Raw genomic sequence first — 16,046 nt, forward strand, 5'->3', positions numbered from 1 at the left:
CCCAGTAGCACTGAGTCCCAGCGCCCGCAGCTTCTGGATCAGCTTGGAGGGGATAACTGTGTTGAATGCAGAGCTGAAATCCAAAAACAACAGTCTGGCATAGCAGTTCTTGTTGTCCAGGTGAGCCAGGGTGGTGTGGATGGTGTGTGAAATGGCGTCATCAGTGGATCTATTGTGACGATATGCAAATTGAAGGGGGTCCAGACCAGTCGGAATGGAGCTCAATATGTGCCCCATTACAGCCTTTCAAAGCACTTCATTGTAATGGAGGTTAGTGCAATAGGCCGAAAGTCATTAAGGCATTAAGGATTAAGAAGAAGGTATTAAGAAATATAGTGATTTTAGGTGGCTGTTTTAGTACTTCAAGTTACATTAAGCCTTTTCCTTATAATGGGTTGTTTTGTTTTGGTTTTACAAGTTGTTGTGTTTGAGTAAAAATTTTTTTTATGTATTTAATTTAATTTATTTCATTATAATTTTCATGGAAAGAAATATTACAAAGTGCGCCATCTACTGACTCTTTTTAGTTTGGCAGATAGTAGTTATGTTAGTTTTGAAACGAAAGCTTTATCCAGGAAGTGAACAACGTAGTCACGGATCACATCTTGTTTGAGGTTGCATCGTCGGTATGTACTGAGGAAATGCACATGTACTCTTGCTTTCACGTGTTTATTTTTTAAGTTTAGTATGCATATTGATTGCTTGCAAGAAGCTAGTTTCATTTTCCTTTTTCCTTCTTAGCATGTGGTTTTCGCTAGCCATACTTTTTTGTTGACTAATATGGATGCGATTCAGTATTTATGTTTATTTTGCCTGTTTTCTTTTTAGTTTCACCTTTGCTTCAACAAATAAACCTGGCGAACTATATCCAGAGTTTTGAGTGGAGTAAAGCGTTTAGCTGTCTGTCAGTGAATGCACCGCACGCATAGAAGACAGAACAGGCGTCAATCAATGTAGGGGAAAACGCTTAACATAGTATAAAGTCCATATTCCTTGTATTTCGGTTTAGATATTTTGTCAGGTGAAAGTGTTTATAACCAGATATATGTGTGAGAAATATAGTGATTTTTGGTGGCTGTTTTAGTACATTAAGTTACATTAAGCCTTTTCCTTATGGGCGTCAATGGAGGGGAAAACGCTTAACGTAGTATAAAGTCCATATTCCTAGCATTTAGGTTTTGATTTTTTGTCAGGTGAAAGTGTTTATGACCAGATATATGTGTGAGAAATATAGTGATTTTTGGTGGCTGTTTTGGTACAGTAAGTCCTTTTCTTTATAATGGGTGTCAATTAATGGAGGGGAGGTGAGTTGTAGAGATCCGTCATTATGTGACGACACATAAGGCATTTTTTGCAATTTTAATAGCACCAGAAGAAAGGGCTTGATAAGACCTTTCCAATGATACCAAGAACTTCTTTCTGTGATGAATGGCAAGAAAGTTATAGGATATTTTGTAACGCCAATTAAGGCTTATTAACATCCACTTATTAACAGATAAAACAATATAGAACCATCCTTGACTTTGTGACCTGTTATTGGTGTTCAGAAAAATGAGCATAACTCTGCGATGGGTATCTACTCCATTTTATTACAAGAATATATATTCATAAACACATATAACCTCATTTAAAAGCCTTCACATCATTTTAAAGCTGTAAATTCCATGCTGAAAATCATGCTATTTTCGACTCTTGCTGCACTGTTCACCATAAAACAACATGGCCGGCTCTCGTGGCAGATCCAAAAAAGTGAACTGCTGATCGATAAATTTTGCTCAAAATATGCCTAAATACAATAAACTAACTAAGAAATATAATTATCATAGTTTGAAGAATAATTCTGCTTACCTTTATTGTCCCAACGAAGGTTTTAATGGCTGAAATTTTCGGTAAGATCGGGAGGAAATTTCGAAGTTATCAGAAAGTCAGATGACCGTGTTTTGAATGGAAATCCCCGAATGAAGGTGTGTTTTATACGTTATCAGAACGGGTTACCCTAATAGACACAAAAGTAACACAACAAAAAGGCAAAAACTATTGGGATACCCTGGTGCTCTGGGGAATGGCGACCAAATTGAAAACGAGGCTGCAGAACTGGTGATAGTGACATACCTACTTAACGTAGTACAGTGGTACCTCGGTTCTCGAACTTAATCCGTTCCGGGCTCCGGATCGAATCCTAATAAGTTCGAGTTCTGATCGAATTTTTCCCATAAGAAATAATGGAAAACCAATTAATTGGTTCCCGGCACCCCAAAATTACACCTAAATGTTTTTTTTTTTTTTTTTTTTTTTTAGCATTTAAACACAAAATGAACAGGATAAAACAAGAAGAGCATTTTTTTTCTTAATGGCTTCCAAAACGATAAAGATCTTATCCCAACATTACCCCTGTCCTGCCCCAATCGTCCGCTCCTTTCGTGTGCCACGCCCCCTCGTTAACCTCGTGTGGGATCCCCATGTGATCAGCTGTTTCTAGTTGTTGTCATTAGTCCTCTGTATTAAGTCCGCATTTCAGTTTGTTTCCCCAGTCCGGTCATTGGGTGTGTTCGACTTGCTTACAGCGCTGGCTGAAAGAAACGCATTCTGATCCTGACGCAATGCATTACGGTTCGATGCATTGCGACCTCTCACCCAGCTGCACAAACTGGAACCGCCTCCGTGACGACACACCTTTGCCCTTATTGGCTGAAGAGTTTAGTTACACGCATGACGTTTGTATCCCAGGCAGTTCCGATGCGTAATCTGCTAATTCTCCCGAATATCACGTAAAGCAGTGAGAACTGGTTTTCAGTTAATTTACATGGTAAAATAAAGTTTAAATAAATTACATAAATGCTCTAATAGTACATGTAAGTTAGTGGTTTCTTTATTGTTAGTTACTGTAATGTTGCGCTGCTTTATTTGGTTAATCGTCCAGTCTGAAGAAGGCATTCAAGTAAGAATTGCATTGTAGTATGTCACATACAATTTATATTAGGTCAGCGTTCACGGTTCGACTTCTGATATTCAGATCGAGTTCTAGGTCAAACTGGTTTGTTCGACTTTAAAGAAATTCGAGTTCTAGTGAGTTCGAGAACCGAGGTACCACTGTATAAAGTCCATATTCCTTGTATTTCGGTTTTGATTTTTTTGTCAGGTGAAAGTCTATGACCAGATATGTGTGTGAGAAATTTGGTGATTATTTGTCACTATTTTGGTACATTAAACCAATAGACAAGAATGGCTAAAGTGATGTGATTTCTCCTAGGAAGAATGACGATGTGGATATCTGAAATGACAATTGTGGATAGGAAGAATGCCATTGTGGATATCTGAAATGCTCTTTTTGACTAGGAAGAATTGAATTACGGATATCCACACAGCCTGAAAGAGTTTAACTAAAAATTTGTTTTCATAAAGTTACACGACAATGAGTCCACATATGCAGTAGCTTAGTGCTTTCTGGATGTGTCTTGCTGTTTGGAAGGAGGATGAAAAGATTGATGTTATGTTGTGTTGCAGACCTCCTTCCATCACCTACCTATCCATCTCTCCAGAATGTAAATAAATGCCACGTAGGTCTATTCTTGGATTTACTGGGACAGTTGCTTCTCCACCTTTTGTAAATTATTGTGTTGGGAAAAATGTTTTCTCTAACTTGCTGACATCTTTTTTTTTACTTACATAGTGGGCTCTGTTTTATGACTGCTAGGAGCTACTCTAATGCTAGAATCTCCCGGGGTTAGTCCTAGCACTCAGCATAAAGGATTTAATGCCACAAAAACATCCTGACTGTTGTCTAGAAATGCCATATTGAGAAGCCGTTGGGGAATAGTATTGCCCATGCGTGTGATTGTTTTCTGTCATACACACCACAGTGTCATGCTGTAGTATGTGGTTGTTGCATTCATGGAGATTTAGGAGTATTTCTCCTATTGTGTCATGTATCAAGTGCTGAGCAGCTGTGCTGGCATACTTTTTATTTTGCTGTTGACTTTACTGTTAACTGTGGTTATTCATATGTGGAGGTCCTGCATAACTCTGACACATGCATTTTATGCTTTTACTGCATCTGCTTTAGTACATTTTCCATCCAGTTTTAAGAGTAAGCTCTGTATTCCCAAAGCACAAACCTGATAATTCAGGTAAATATTACCCTTGTCATTGTGGATAATGGGAGTGTACTGGATAACAGGTGTCTTTCCCAAGCCTTGAATTTTAGGATGTTATTGATGATCCTTGAAAAGCGGAGGGTGGATTTTAGAGTGGACACTGAAGCTGTTCTTACCCTGTTGCCAGGGGCGCCGTAAGGGGGAGGAAAGCTAGGACGATTCCAAGGGCCCCTGAGTGACAGGGGCCCTAAAAAATTAGGAAAATAACTGGATTGGTTTGGACTGGGGGGCCTAATATGATATGCTTTCATGGGGCCCAAAATCTCTAGCAACGCCCCTGCCTGTTGCAGTATGTTTATGCATCCTGGATAGTGTAGCTCTGTGTGTTAATGAAACCAGCTGGGTCAGGTTTCTTCATGCATTCTTCTCCAGATGAAGAGGCCAAATCCCTGCACGCTAAAGATGGTAGCGCTGCTGACTCCCCTGGGGAGGATTGAGGTTAGTGGCTGTGAAGCCGGAGTCCACAATATCAGCATCCACTCAGATGGGACCCTTGATAAGCGGTGAGTGTGAAAATCTTTACTGTCTAGTTAACAGAACCATGAGCTTTCTGGTATATTGGTTATATTGGTTCTGTGTGGGAGTGTGTGCAGATTGCTGTAAATCTATGGAGAGAGTTTTCTGTTGTTCTGGTTATTTTTGTGAGTGGCTGAGAACTGCTGGAGTTACTCTTAAGGGCAGAGTGTGAATAAAATACTGTTTTTGTTTTGCATTTGTATATACCATTTTGAAAATTAATGAAATTGCTAGGAGGTAGTATGTTAAGCATTCATCTTCCTTTTAATAAGTAAAAAAAAAAAATATTTGGTTTACTGTATGATTCTCAGATTTAGCCAGAGGCAAGTGGGTTCTTCAGTAAACAATGTATAAAAACCATTTCTTAAAATGATACATCAGCCAATTTTGTTTTGGGGTCATTCCATGTCAAATCTTCACATTTTCGGACCTCATCATCACGGATTTTAACAAAACTTTGGCTTTTTTTCTTTTATTTTCCCTCAGCAAACATTTGTCTTTGCAAACAATTCACTCAATTCACACATTGAGTGTGTGTGCTTGTCAGCAGTCTTCATGCCAATTAAGGACTGTGATCTGTGATCTGTGTCGTGCTTTTCTTCGAATGCCACTTTGCTTGGATGGGCGCCACTGATCATGTTAAACTGAAGTGGAAATTAATTCACAGAAAAGCGTTGGTGTCATTCTCACAAGCATGAGACAAAAGGATAGTGTTTAGTGTTAGTGTTTCATTTTGTGCAGAGCAGTTAACATTACCTTAACATATTAGGTATATTAGATTCCTGTTATTTATTACACTGATTTAATGATTCCTCAACTATTTTTCCCAAATAAGTACAATCATAGCACTTTTAAAGTCAAATAACAAAACTAGATAAAATGTTTTTAAGTCTTTAAACTTTATTGCAAGTGCCCCACAATAAACAATTAATATAAAATGGATGTTCATTCTGTTCAGTTGTTTTGCATTGTCAGTTGTTTTACTCTGCAACTTGTTAACAACCCCAGAGACAAAATCGAACTTTTAGACAATGTAATGTGAGTCTGTCAGACTAATTTAAAAAATTAGAGAAAACTGATATGTTGCGGTAGGGTTCATGAGAATGATACTGTGTTTAAGAACGAATCCATATACTTGTCTTCTTCATTAATTTTATTCAGAACAATTATATAAATATATCTAGTCAATAGTCATTATAATTGTTAAAATTATTAGTAACACGGATTGAAAGTTTAAAATGCATTGCTGATGACAATATTCTAAACAAGCTTACACATTAGTGTATGGACTGTGATGTACAGGGCGGCTAAAAGTAGCCCGTATAGGTATAATGATAAAATTGACATTGGGGCAACTTTTATGTGGGCCACCTTGGATTGCTGGAAACCAACTGCTAGTCACTGGCACTAAAAATTCACACATCTGTCTACATGTAGCATAGCTACATCTGCAATCTTGAGGGTTATTCTATTATTGTGTGTGCTATTGTGTGTATCTGTTTGTATTTGAGCTACTGGATGCGTAAATTTCCTTCAGAATCAATAAAGTGTCTGTCTACCTATCTATCTAAATAGGCGAGTGTCCTGATCAGGTATCTCCTTTGGGAACTCCTCATGTATGCAGTGTATTTATTAAGTGTATGGATGTGTACGACAATACAGGATGAATCAGAATTCAGAACAGAGCTTTTCACAGTCCTCCCAGAAAAATGTGATGTGTTCAGTTAGTCAGTGGGACTGAATGGCATTCTTTCTGTGGTGCCAAAATATACATTTGAAAAATTCAACAGGGAAATCATGACCCGATTACTCAAGATAATCCACAGAGTTTGTAATGAGCAATTTAATGTAGGAACTATTTTCTTCTGTCAAACTCCACACGCCAATCGTGTCACTGAGCAGAAGATATCACTGGTGTGCTCGTGTTCAAAATCAGATTTCTGAATGAAATGTTTATGCCAGCTCAGCTGACTGGGCCTGTTTAAACACCACAAATAAATCATTGGCAGCCTCATTTATATTCCTGTTGCAGCTTTCATTCAGTTGTCTCTCTGACATGGTGTCTCAGTGGTGCCTGCTTTGATGCACCCTGTTTTTATTGAATGATTTTTAGCTGCTGCTTGTTGCTCTGATATCACCAGAACGTACCATATGTAAAGGGTGAGACAAATGTGAAGCAAATGCCACCCTGTGCAGCTGTCGCGCTGAAACTGCTTGGCTAGTAGCGCTCTGCTATCATAATTAGCTTAAGCTTTGGGGTAATTAACTCACTACTTGGATATGCATAACAATGGCAAAGCACAAATGATTCACCACTTTCCCTTTGTGCCTTGGCTGTCTCTAGCTTTCACTTGGTGCTTAATCCAGCGAGATTGTCATATACTGTAGATTTTACCCACAAGCCAGATAAGGCTGCAACAATTGGCACAAATGACTCTGGCAATAATCAAGATGGCGCGGCCGCTGCCAGACGCCTTTCTGTGCGCTCCGAAATCTCTTGACTTGACTTGAACAGGTCTTAAGAATATTACTTTTGAGTTTAAAGTGTAAATAATAAAATTAATAGTATTTGGGCAGTTCATGCTCTTGCTAAAAGGGAAGCTTATAAGCAGTTCTTTTATGACTTTTTTTAAACCTGATGGTATATGGCTGGCTGTCCCATTCCAGAGTGCCTGTGCTGCCATGAGTAGTTCATGTGTTTCTTTTAATGACAGCAGTCAAAAAAACGCAGATATTTTTGTCTGCTTTTCAGGTGGTTCGTGCGACATATTTTCCGACGCATGCTCTCTGTCTGATGGTGGGAGTGTGTTTACCTTTGTGTGCGCACATGTATCTGTGCGCGCGCATCGGGGAGGAACTCCGCCATGCGCAATGCAGAGAGCAGAGGAGAATTGTAAACATGCGACCGTGTAGAGACAAAAATGACAAGCTGTTGTGTAAATAAGATAAATAACATAAGGCTATTTAGTTTGTTTAATAAAAGGACAATGTATAGACCTGTTCTATAGGAAAGGTAACCTTAAATTACTTCTGTTGTGATCTGGTGCTATATAGAAAATAAAATTAAATTAAATTAACTTGACCTTCAAGGGGGGGTGGGGCGCCCCCCTAATATAATGGTAGGGGAAACACTGAATGCATATTGTGTCAATGGAATTTAATATTAGTGAAAATATTACTGAAATAAAGTAGGTATGACAGCAGGAAAAACGGTAATAATTACTAAATGTGTCGTATTTTAATATATTTAAAAATTACTGCGTTAATGATGTATTTACAAAATCCTCCTGTAACGATTATATTTTATTAAGAAATTCCTTTTAGCAGAATGTTTTGCACCTTCCTCACAGGATCCCAGATGAAACACATTTAAGCCTGTGTCCCATCTGTGAATTCTTTTTTTTTTTTTTTTTAATTTCCTCCAGTCACTGGGGGATGTGGCATAATCACTATGGCTCCTTCATCAGCAATATAAACAGACAGGATGTTCTGCACTTCAGATCTGGCAGCTTCTCCCCCTCCTCCTCTGTGTTTTGATGTAGGCTTTGTGTAAAGAGCTCTACGGATGAATGTCACTCTCAGCACTAAGATCTTTTCATTGGTGCAGGTTAGTCATCTCCAGTCATCTGTTTGGTTGTTTTTTCACCAGCTGGTAATCTTACCCTATATTTAAAACACAACAGAATGCCTGCTAATGCTCAGTAACTCTTAAACATGGTCAGTACCTCACCAAGAAGTAACATGTTTGACCCTGCTGAGAATCTTCTGGAGAGAATGGACACGAAGGGACAACTTATCCTTTTTATAAGAGCAGTGAAGAAATGTGAATTTTACAGGCTTTGATAAAAGCTCTTGCACTAACCAGGCTGAAGTTTCCTATCACTTTGTGAATGAATTTGTTCTATTTCTGTTCATCATATAGGACTCTGTAGTTAGGGGTAGGGGGCAAAAGCGATGGTGGGTTTAGGGGGTGAGAGTGTTACCTATTTTAGGCGGTTGAGAGTGATGGCAGTTTTAGGGAGTCACTGGGGTTGGGGTTAGGGACAAGAGCAATTGCAGGGTTTGGGGTGACTGGGGTCAGTGTGAGGGGGAACTGTGGGGTCGGTGTTAGGGGGTGAGTGTGATGGCAGGGTTAGGGGGCAATGGCAGGGTCAGGGTTAGTAGGTGAGAGCAATGGTGGGGTTAGGGGGCGATGGCAGAGTCAGAATTAGGGGGTAAGACAGATGGCGGGGTTAAGGGACAACGGCTGGTTTGGTGTTAGGGGGCAAGAGCGATGGAAGGGTTAGGGCCCGGGTCAGGTATGGGGGTTATGGGGCAGGATTGAAAACAGGGAATTGTCCCACTGTGAGGTAAATAATGCACACTGCCATTGCCTGCTTTTGTTATAGGGCCGATCTGCATGTCATTTCAGATTTTAACATCAACACACAGACACTTCTGCAGGCAGCCCCCCCTACATACACTCACTCCTGTCATTTTTGAGTTGGACGCATGGTGCTCAGGCGTGCAAAATGGCACGGCTGGGTTCATTGTGTTTGATCTTTTCACCTCCTGTAGCTTGACAAGTGCTGCCGCATGTTACAGGCAAGCTCACTGGGCTGAGTGATCCTGCAGTATAAGTCTAAAACCCTGTGTTTAATTTGACAGAGACCTGGCCTGTTTGACTGTGTTCACTTGCCTTTTTGGGGTGTATGCAGATCAGTGTTTTGCAGGATGAGCAGAGGCATCAGTTAACCCGAAGAACTCATTTGTAATGATCATGTAACTCTTACAAAGTCTTAGAATTCAATATTTTGGTCTGGTCTGAGAGCGTGCATTGTTAAAAGCTCATTAAAAGAAAGGCCAGCTCCCATGAAGCTCTTTGATGTAGGGCAGCGGGCTGTCCTTATTAGCTCGAGAGTTTTGCTTTGTGAGCAGCACATTTCTTTATTTAACATGACTTTTTAAAGCAATATTTGTCTAGCTGTGTGTCCCTGTCCTTTTGGGCTTCTTGTGATGCTGCTGGAGTATAAAAACTATAGTTTACTTTATGCGCCTGTGGATACATTTAATATCCCCTTTCCTACTGGATTTTAAGCATACCTCGTTTGCAATCATTGTTAATTTGGCTAAATGTTGAAAAAAGATTTTCATCCAATTTTAGCTTTTTAAAAATCATATTAATTAAAATGACTTGTTTTGATAATCGTTTACACATTAAGAAAAGGTGAATGAGTTTAATGCAGTCATGTGATATGGTCAATTTGGTCATAGTTTTATCTTCTAACCACTTTACTCTTTATTTTTTCTATTCTGCTGTAGGCATGAAATGGTTATGTTTCATAATAAGCCATGGTAAAATTCCAGAATTTCAGGTTGTATTATCATTTCAAATTTTAATTATTAAACCATGGCTGATTACCGCGCTTTGAGAAACTCTCATTAAATACTGTCCAGCATCAACCAGTGGTCAAGCCAAAGTCCATCACTGAGTCGATTCTCTACGCCGGCCTGTGTAGGGTGGCAGATTGAAGTATGCACTAGGGCTGAAACAACTTAATTTAATTAAATTAGGTCGGAGAGACACTGATGTATTATGTGACGTTGTGGAGTTTTTGGAATATTTTACGCAATTATTCAGATTAATTAACACAAATCCTTCATTCATTGGTGTAGTGGAGAGTAAACTTTTAAATTTACAAAACAGCGTTTAGTGATCTCAAAAAACGTGAGTAATGTTAAGGATATGAATAGTTACCCACCGTTTTTACTGCTGTGCATATAGTTTACCCACCTTAAATTTCTTGTTACCACTACACCACTGTTTCATTTCTTCATGATAGAAATCTATAGTAATATCAAATGTTTTAGTACTCAAGACCAGTTTTTGATGGTCTTGATCTTGTCTTGGAATCAGCCGTATTTGTACTCATTTTTGTCATGGACTCGGGATTTTATTTCGAGACCAGCTTTGACCATGTCACGTTCGGCTTGGAGGCGAGCAGGGAAGCAGGCGAGAGCAGCCAGGAAGTCCGGTAACAGGGTTTTATTAGACGATACGACGAACAGGCACGGACATCCACGGACAATACAATGACGGATCTGGCATACATGGGGAGACACGGACTCATATACACAGAACAAGGCAAAAGAAACAGGAAACAGCTGGGCACAATCGGGGAAGCACACGTGGATAATTAGGGGGCGTGACACACACTAGGAGCGGACGGAGCGGGGCGTGACATAACCCCCCCCCCAAAGGCTCACACACTGGGCTCGCCCGAGAGGAGGCGACGGACGAGACGGGACCGGGGAACAGGACCTGGAAGACAAAAGCAGAACACCATCAACGAGACACAGGAAACCGGACCGAAACACAAAACAAGATCAAGGACCAAAAGAAAGACAGGACCTGACAGAGGACGGGGATTGCAGACAGACAGACAAAGAAGGGAGACACAGAAGGGGAGAAAGGCGGAACAAAAGGGCCAGGAGTGAACGGAGGAGGAACAAAGGGACGAGGACCAGAGACAGGCGGGACAAAGGGAAAGGGAGGCGGAAAAAGGGGAGCCCGAGGGAGCCCAGGCGGGCGACGGGCAGCGGCCGGAGGGTCTGCAGGGGAGAGGGAGGAGGGAGCAGGAGGGGACCACCCAGGGGCCAAGGGAACGGGACGAGGGAGTGACGGAGGGAGCAGGAGGGAACACCAGTGAAGGCAGGCAGGAGGGGGAAGCCGTGGCAGGCGGAGGCGCAGCCGGAGCCGGCGAAGGCGCCGTCCGACGCTCAGCCAGAGCAGGGGGACCCGGAGGCGGCCGACACGGACCCGGAGGCGGGACCGAGGACCGGCACCGAGGATCCAGGGGGGGACCCGGCGGAGACCGCCGACCCCGAGCCGAAGGCGGTTGAGAGTGATGGCAGTTTTAGGGAGTCACTGGGGTTGGGGTTAGGGACAAGAGCAATTGCAGGGTTTGGGGTGACTGGGGTCAGTGTGAGGGGGAACTGTGGGGTCGGTGTTAGGGGGTGAGTGTGATGGCAGGGTTAGGGGGCAATGGCAGGGTCAGGGTTAGTAGGTGAGAGCAATGGTGGGGTTAGGGGGCGATGGCAGAGTCAGAATTAGGGGGTAAGACAGATGGCGGGGTTAAGGGACAACGGCTGGTTTGGTGTTAGGGGGCAAGAGCGATGGAAGGGTTAGGGCCCGGGTCAGGTATGGGGGTTATGGGGCAGGATTGAAAACAGGGAATTGTCCCACTGTGAGGTAAATAATGCACACTGCCATTGCCTGCTTTTGTTATAGGGCCGATCTGCATGTCATTTCAGATTTTAACATCAACACACAGACACTTCTGCAGGCAGCCCCCCCTACATACACTCACTCCTGTCATTTTTGAGTTGGACGCATGGTGCTCAGGCGTGCAAAATGGCACGGCTGGGTTCATTGTGTTTGATCTTTTCACCTCCTGTAGCTTGACAAGTGCTGCCGCATGTTACAGGCAAGCTCACTGGGCTGAGTGATCCTGCAGTATAAGTCTAAAACCCTGTGTTTAATTTGACAGAGACCTGGCCTGTTTGACTGTGTTCACTTGCCTTTTTGGGGTGTATGCAGATCAGTGTTTTGCAGGATGAGCAGAGGCATCAGTTAACCCGAAGAACTCATTTGTAATGATCATGTAACTCTTACAAAGTCTTAGAATTCAATATTTTGGTCTGGTCTGAGAGCGTGCATTGTTAAAAGCTCATTAAAAGAAAGGCCAGCTCCCATGAAGCTCTTTGATGTAGGGCAGCGGGCTGTCCTTATTAGCTCGAGAGTTTTGCTTTGTGAGCAGCACATTTCTTTATTTAACATGACTTTTTAAAGCAATATTTGTCTAGCTGTGTGTCCCTGTCCTTTTGGGCTTCTTGTGATGCTGCTGGAGTATAAAAACTATAGTTTACTTTATGCGCCTGTGGATACATTTAATATCCCCTTTCCTACTGGATTTTAAGCATACCTCGTTTGCAATCATTGTTAATTTGGCTAAATGTTGAAAAAAGATTTTCATCCAATTTTAGCTTTTTAAAAATCATATTAATTAAAATGACTTGTTTTGATAATCGTTTACACATTAAGAAAAGGTGAATGAGTTTAATGCAGTCATGTGATATGGTCAATTTGGTCATAGTTTTATCTTCTAACCACTTTACTCTTTATTTTTTCTATTCTGCTGTAGGCATGAAATGGTTATGTTTCATAATAAGCCATGGTAAAATTCCAGAATTTCAGGTTGTATTATCATTTCAAATTTTAATTATTAAACCATGGCTGATTACCGCGCTTTGAGAAACTCTCATTAAATACTGTCCAGCATCAACCAGTGGTCAAGCCAAAGTCCATCACTGAGTCGATTCTCTACGCCGGCCTGTGTAGGGTGGCAGATTGAAGTATGCACTAGGGCTGAAACAACTTAATTTAATTAAATTAGGTCGGAGAGACACTGATGTATTATGTGACGTTGTGGAGTTTTTGGAATATTTTACGCAATTATTCAGATTAATTAACACAAATCCTTCATTCATTGGTGTAGTGGAGAGTAAACTTTTAAATTTACAAAACAGCGTTTAGTGATCTCAAAAAACGTGAGTAATGTTAAGGATATGAATAGTTACCCACCGTTTTTACTGCTGTGCATATAGTTTACCCACCTTAAATTTCTTGTTACCACTACACCACTGTTTCATTTCTTCATGATAGAAATCTATAGTAATATCAAATGTTTTAGTACTCAAGACCAGTTTTTGATGGTCTTGATCTTGTCTTGGAATCAGCCGTATTTGTACTCATTTTTGTCATGGACTCGGGATTTTATTTCGAGACCAGCTTTGACCATGTCACGTTCGGCTTGGAGGCGAGCAGGGAAGCAGGCGAGAGCAGCCAGGAAGTCCGGTAACAGGGTTTTATTAGACGATACGACGAACAGGCACGGACATCCACGGACAATACAATGACGGATCTGGCATACATGGGGAGACACGGACTCATATACACAGAACAAGGCAAAAGAAACAGGAAACAGCTGGGCACAATCGGGGAAGCACACGTGGATAATTAGGGGGCGTGACACACACTAGGAGCGGACGGAGCGGGGCGTGACATAACCCCCCCCCCAAAGGCTCACACACTGGGCTCGCCCGAGAGGAGGCGACGGACGAGACGGGACCGGGGAACAGGACCTGGAAGACAAAAGCAGAACACCATCAACGAGACACAGGAAACCGGACCGAAACACAAAACAAGATCAAGGACCAAAAGAAAGACAGGACCTGACAGAGGACGGGGATTGCAGACAGACAGACAAAGAAGGGAGACACAGAAGGGGAGAAAGGCGGAACAAAAGGGCCAGGAGTGAACGGAGGAGGAACAAAGGGACGAGGACCAGAGACAGGCGGGACAAAGGGAAAGGGAGGCGGAAAAAGGGGAGCCCGAGGGAGCCCAGGCGGGCGACGGGCAGCGGCCGGAGGGTCTGCAGGGGAGAGGGAGGAGGGAGCAGGAGGGGACCACCCAGGGGCCAAGGGAACGGGACGAGGGAGTGACGGAGGGAGCAGGAGGGAACACCAGTGAAGGCAGGCAGGAGGGGGAAGCCGTGGCAGGCGGAGGCGCAGCCGGAGCCGGCGAAGGCGCCGTCCGACGCTCAGCCAGAGCAGGGGGACCCGGAGGCGGCCGACACGGACCCGGAGGCGGGACCGAGGACCGGCACCGAGGATCCAGGGGGGGACCCGGCGGAGACCGGAGAGCCACCGAGCCCCAGCCAGGGGCCGAACGGGCGAGCCAGGGGGCAGGGCGGGCGGGACCAGGGCCCGATGCCTATGTCCCCGTCCCTTGCGGGACACTGAAAGGCGGGGTCCTGGGGGGTGTCGGCCTTGCCGGGGTAATGGCGAGGGAGGCGTGAGGGAGGTCAGGTCTGGGCGGACAGGAGTCAGGGACTCCAAAGAGGCATCAGGCGTGGCAGCAGGCGGGGCAGCCAGAGCCGCGGGCGTGGCCGCAGGCGGGGCAGACAGAGCCGCGGGCGTGGCCGCAGGCGGGGCAGCCAGAGCCGCGGGCGTGGCCGCAGGCGGGGCAGCCAGAGCCGCGGGCGTGACGGGAGGGACGGCCTCACGCAGGGCCGCGGGCAGGACGGGAGAGCCGGGTTGGACTGGAGAGACGGCCTCAGACAGGGCCGCGGGCAGGACGGGAGAGACGGCCTCAGACAGGGCCGCGGGCAGGACGGGAGAGACGGGCTGTTCAGGTGCCGGCAGGACAGGCGAGACAGGCAGTTCAGGTGGGAGCGCCTCGGCGGGTGCCTCTGGCGTGCGACCAGCAGGGGCCGCCTTGGCAGGCACCGCCCTCACGCGGCCAGCAGGGGGCGCCGCGGCGGGTGCCGCCATCATGCGGCCAGCAGGGGGCGCATCCGCGGCCACCTCTGGCAGTGCCGCAGATACGTATTTACAATACGTTTAGCTTATCACAGTGCATTGCAGTCACAAAACATTTACGTAGTTTTAAACAATGCGTCGACACTAAAATTCCACGTTGACGCATTTTTATAATCGACATTGTCAATTACGTCGAATAATCATCCCAGCCCTAATCGTTAATTTGCATGCATTTCCCGAAACCCTTCGTAACTAAAGCACATTAGAACCTTGGAACTTAAACGTCTTTTAACTCGACCAACTTGGACATCAAATGGATCTGTTGAATTTTTTTCCACTTGTACCTCGACCAAAATTGCTAAAACTAACATGGGTTGAGCTGGACTTTTCCTGTGATTGTCCATTCATCTCATCCATCTCGACTGAATGACAAGAGTATGATTGAGATTTTTATTGTGGTGAGGGGAGTAGTATGTTGCATACAGTCTTATGATTGTGTGCCATGTGTGGTAGTGTGACAGTTTAAATAGAACTGTGACAAAGAGACTGCATTTGATGGTATGTCAATATGAATGACACGAGCCTTTGCACTGCATGGACAGCTATTCTAATTGTAATGCAAACCGTAAGTCTGCTTTAAATACAGCCATTATCAGTTGGATTTTCATATAGCCCCAGGTGTTTTTATCCTCTGCACTTAAAAGAATAAACATGAATGACTGTGAACATCAAATAAAAAGTTCCTTCAAATCCATCAGTAACTGTCCTATTTAGTAATAACGTATTTACCACTCCCAGTGTAGAATACTGCTGTTTCAGTTTGCTTCAGTATTTATATTAATGTCATTTTGGATACTATGTTGGACCCGATGTTGGACACTGGGAGGACATGCTGAGTGCCGTGTATTGGGTGCTGTTTGTAATACAACCCTGGATTACGTCGTGTTGTTCACTATATTGGCACCATGTTGGAAAATAAATGTGTTACTCTACAGTGACGTCTCGGCGGTGTGT

At 43.6% G+C, this 16,046-nt stretch overlaps 1 protein-coding gene across 7 annotated transcripts in view; it reads left to right on the forward strand.

Annotated features, from left to right (window-relative positions):
- Positions 1-558: 558 nt before the first annotated feature.
- mgmt (O-6-methylguanine-DNA methyltransferase) overlaps positions 559-16,046 on the forward strand; it is a 30,863-nt gene continuing 15,375 nt past the window's right edge. For 5 of the 7 annotated variants that reach the window (XM_072709854.1, XM_023843488.2, XM_072709852.1 and 2 more), the window contains exons 1-2: positions 559-626; positions 4,527-4,657. In XM_072709854.1, coding sequence (XP_072565955.1) covers positions 4,527-4,657 — 131 coding nt within the window. In that variant the 5' untranslated portion in view covers positions 559-626. The other 2 variants (XM_072709850.1, XM_072709855.1) reach the window with 2 other exon arrangements.

The sequence above is a fragment of the Paramormyrops kingsleyae genome, chromosome 3 (assembly GCF_048594095.1).
Source record: "Paramormyrops kingsleyae isolate MSU_618 chromosome 3, PKINGS_0.4, whole genome shotgun sequence".
Classification (NCBI taxonomy): Eukaryota; Metazoa; Chordata; class Actinopteri; order Osteoglossiformes; family Mormyridae; genus Paramormyrops; species Paramormyrops kingsleyae.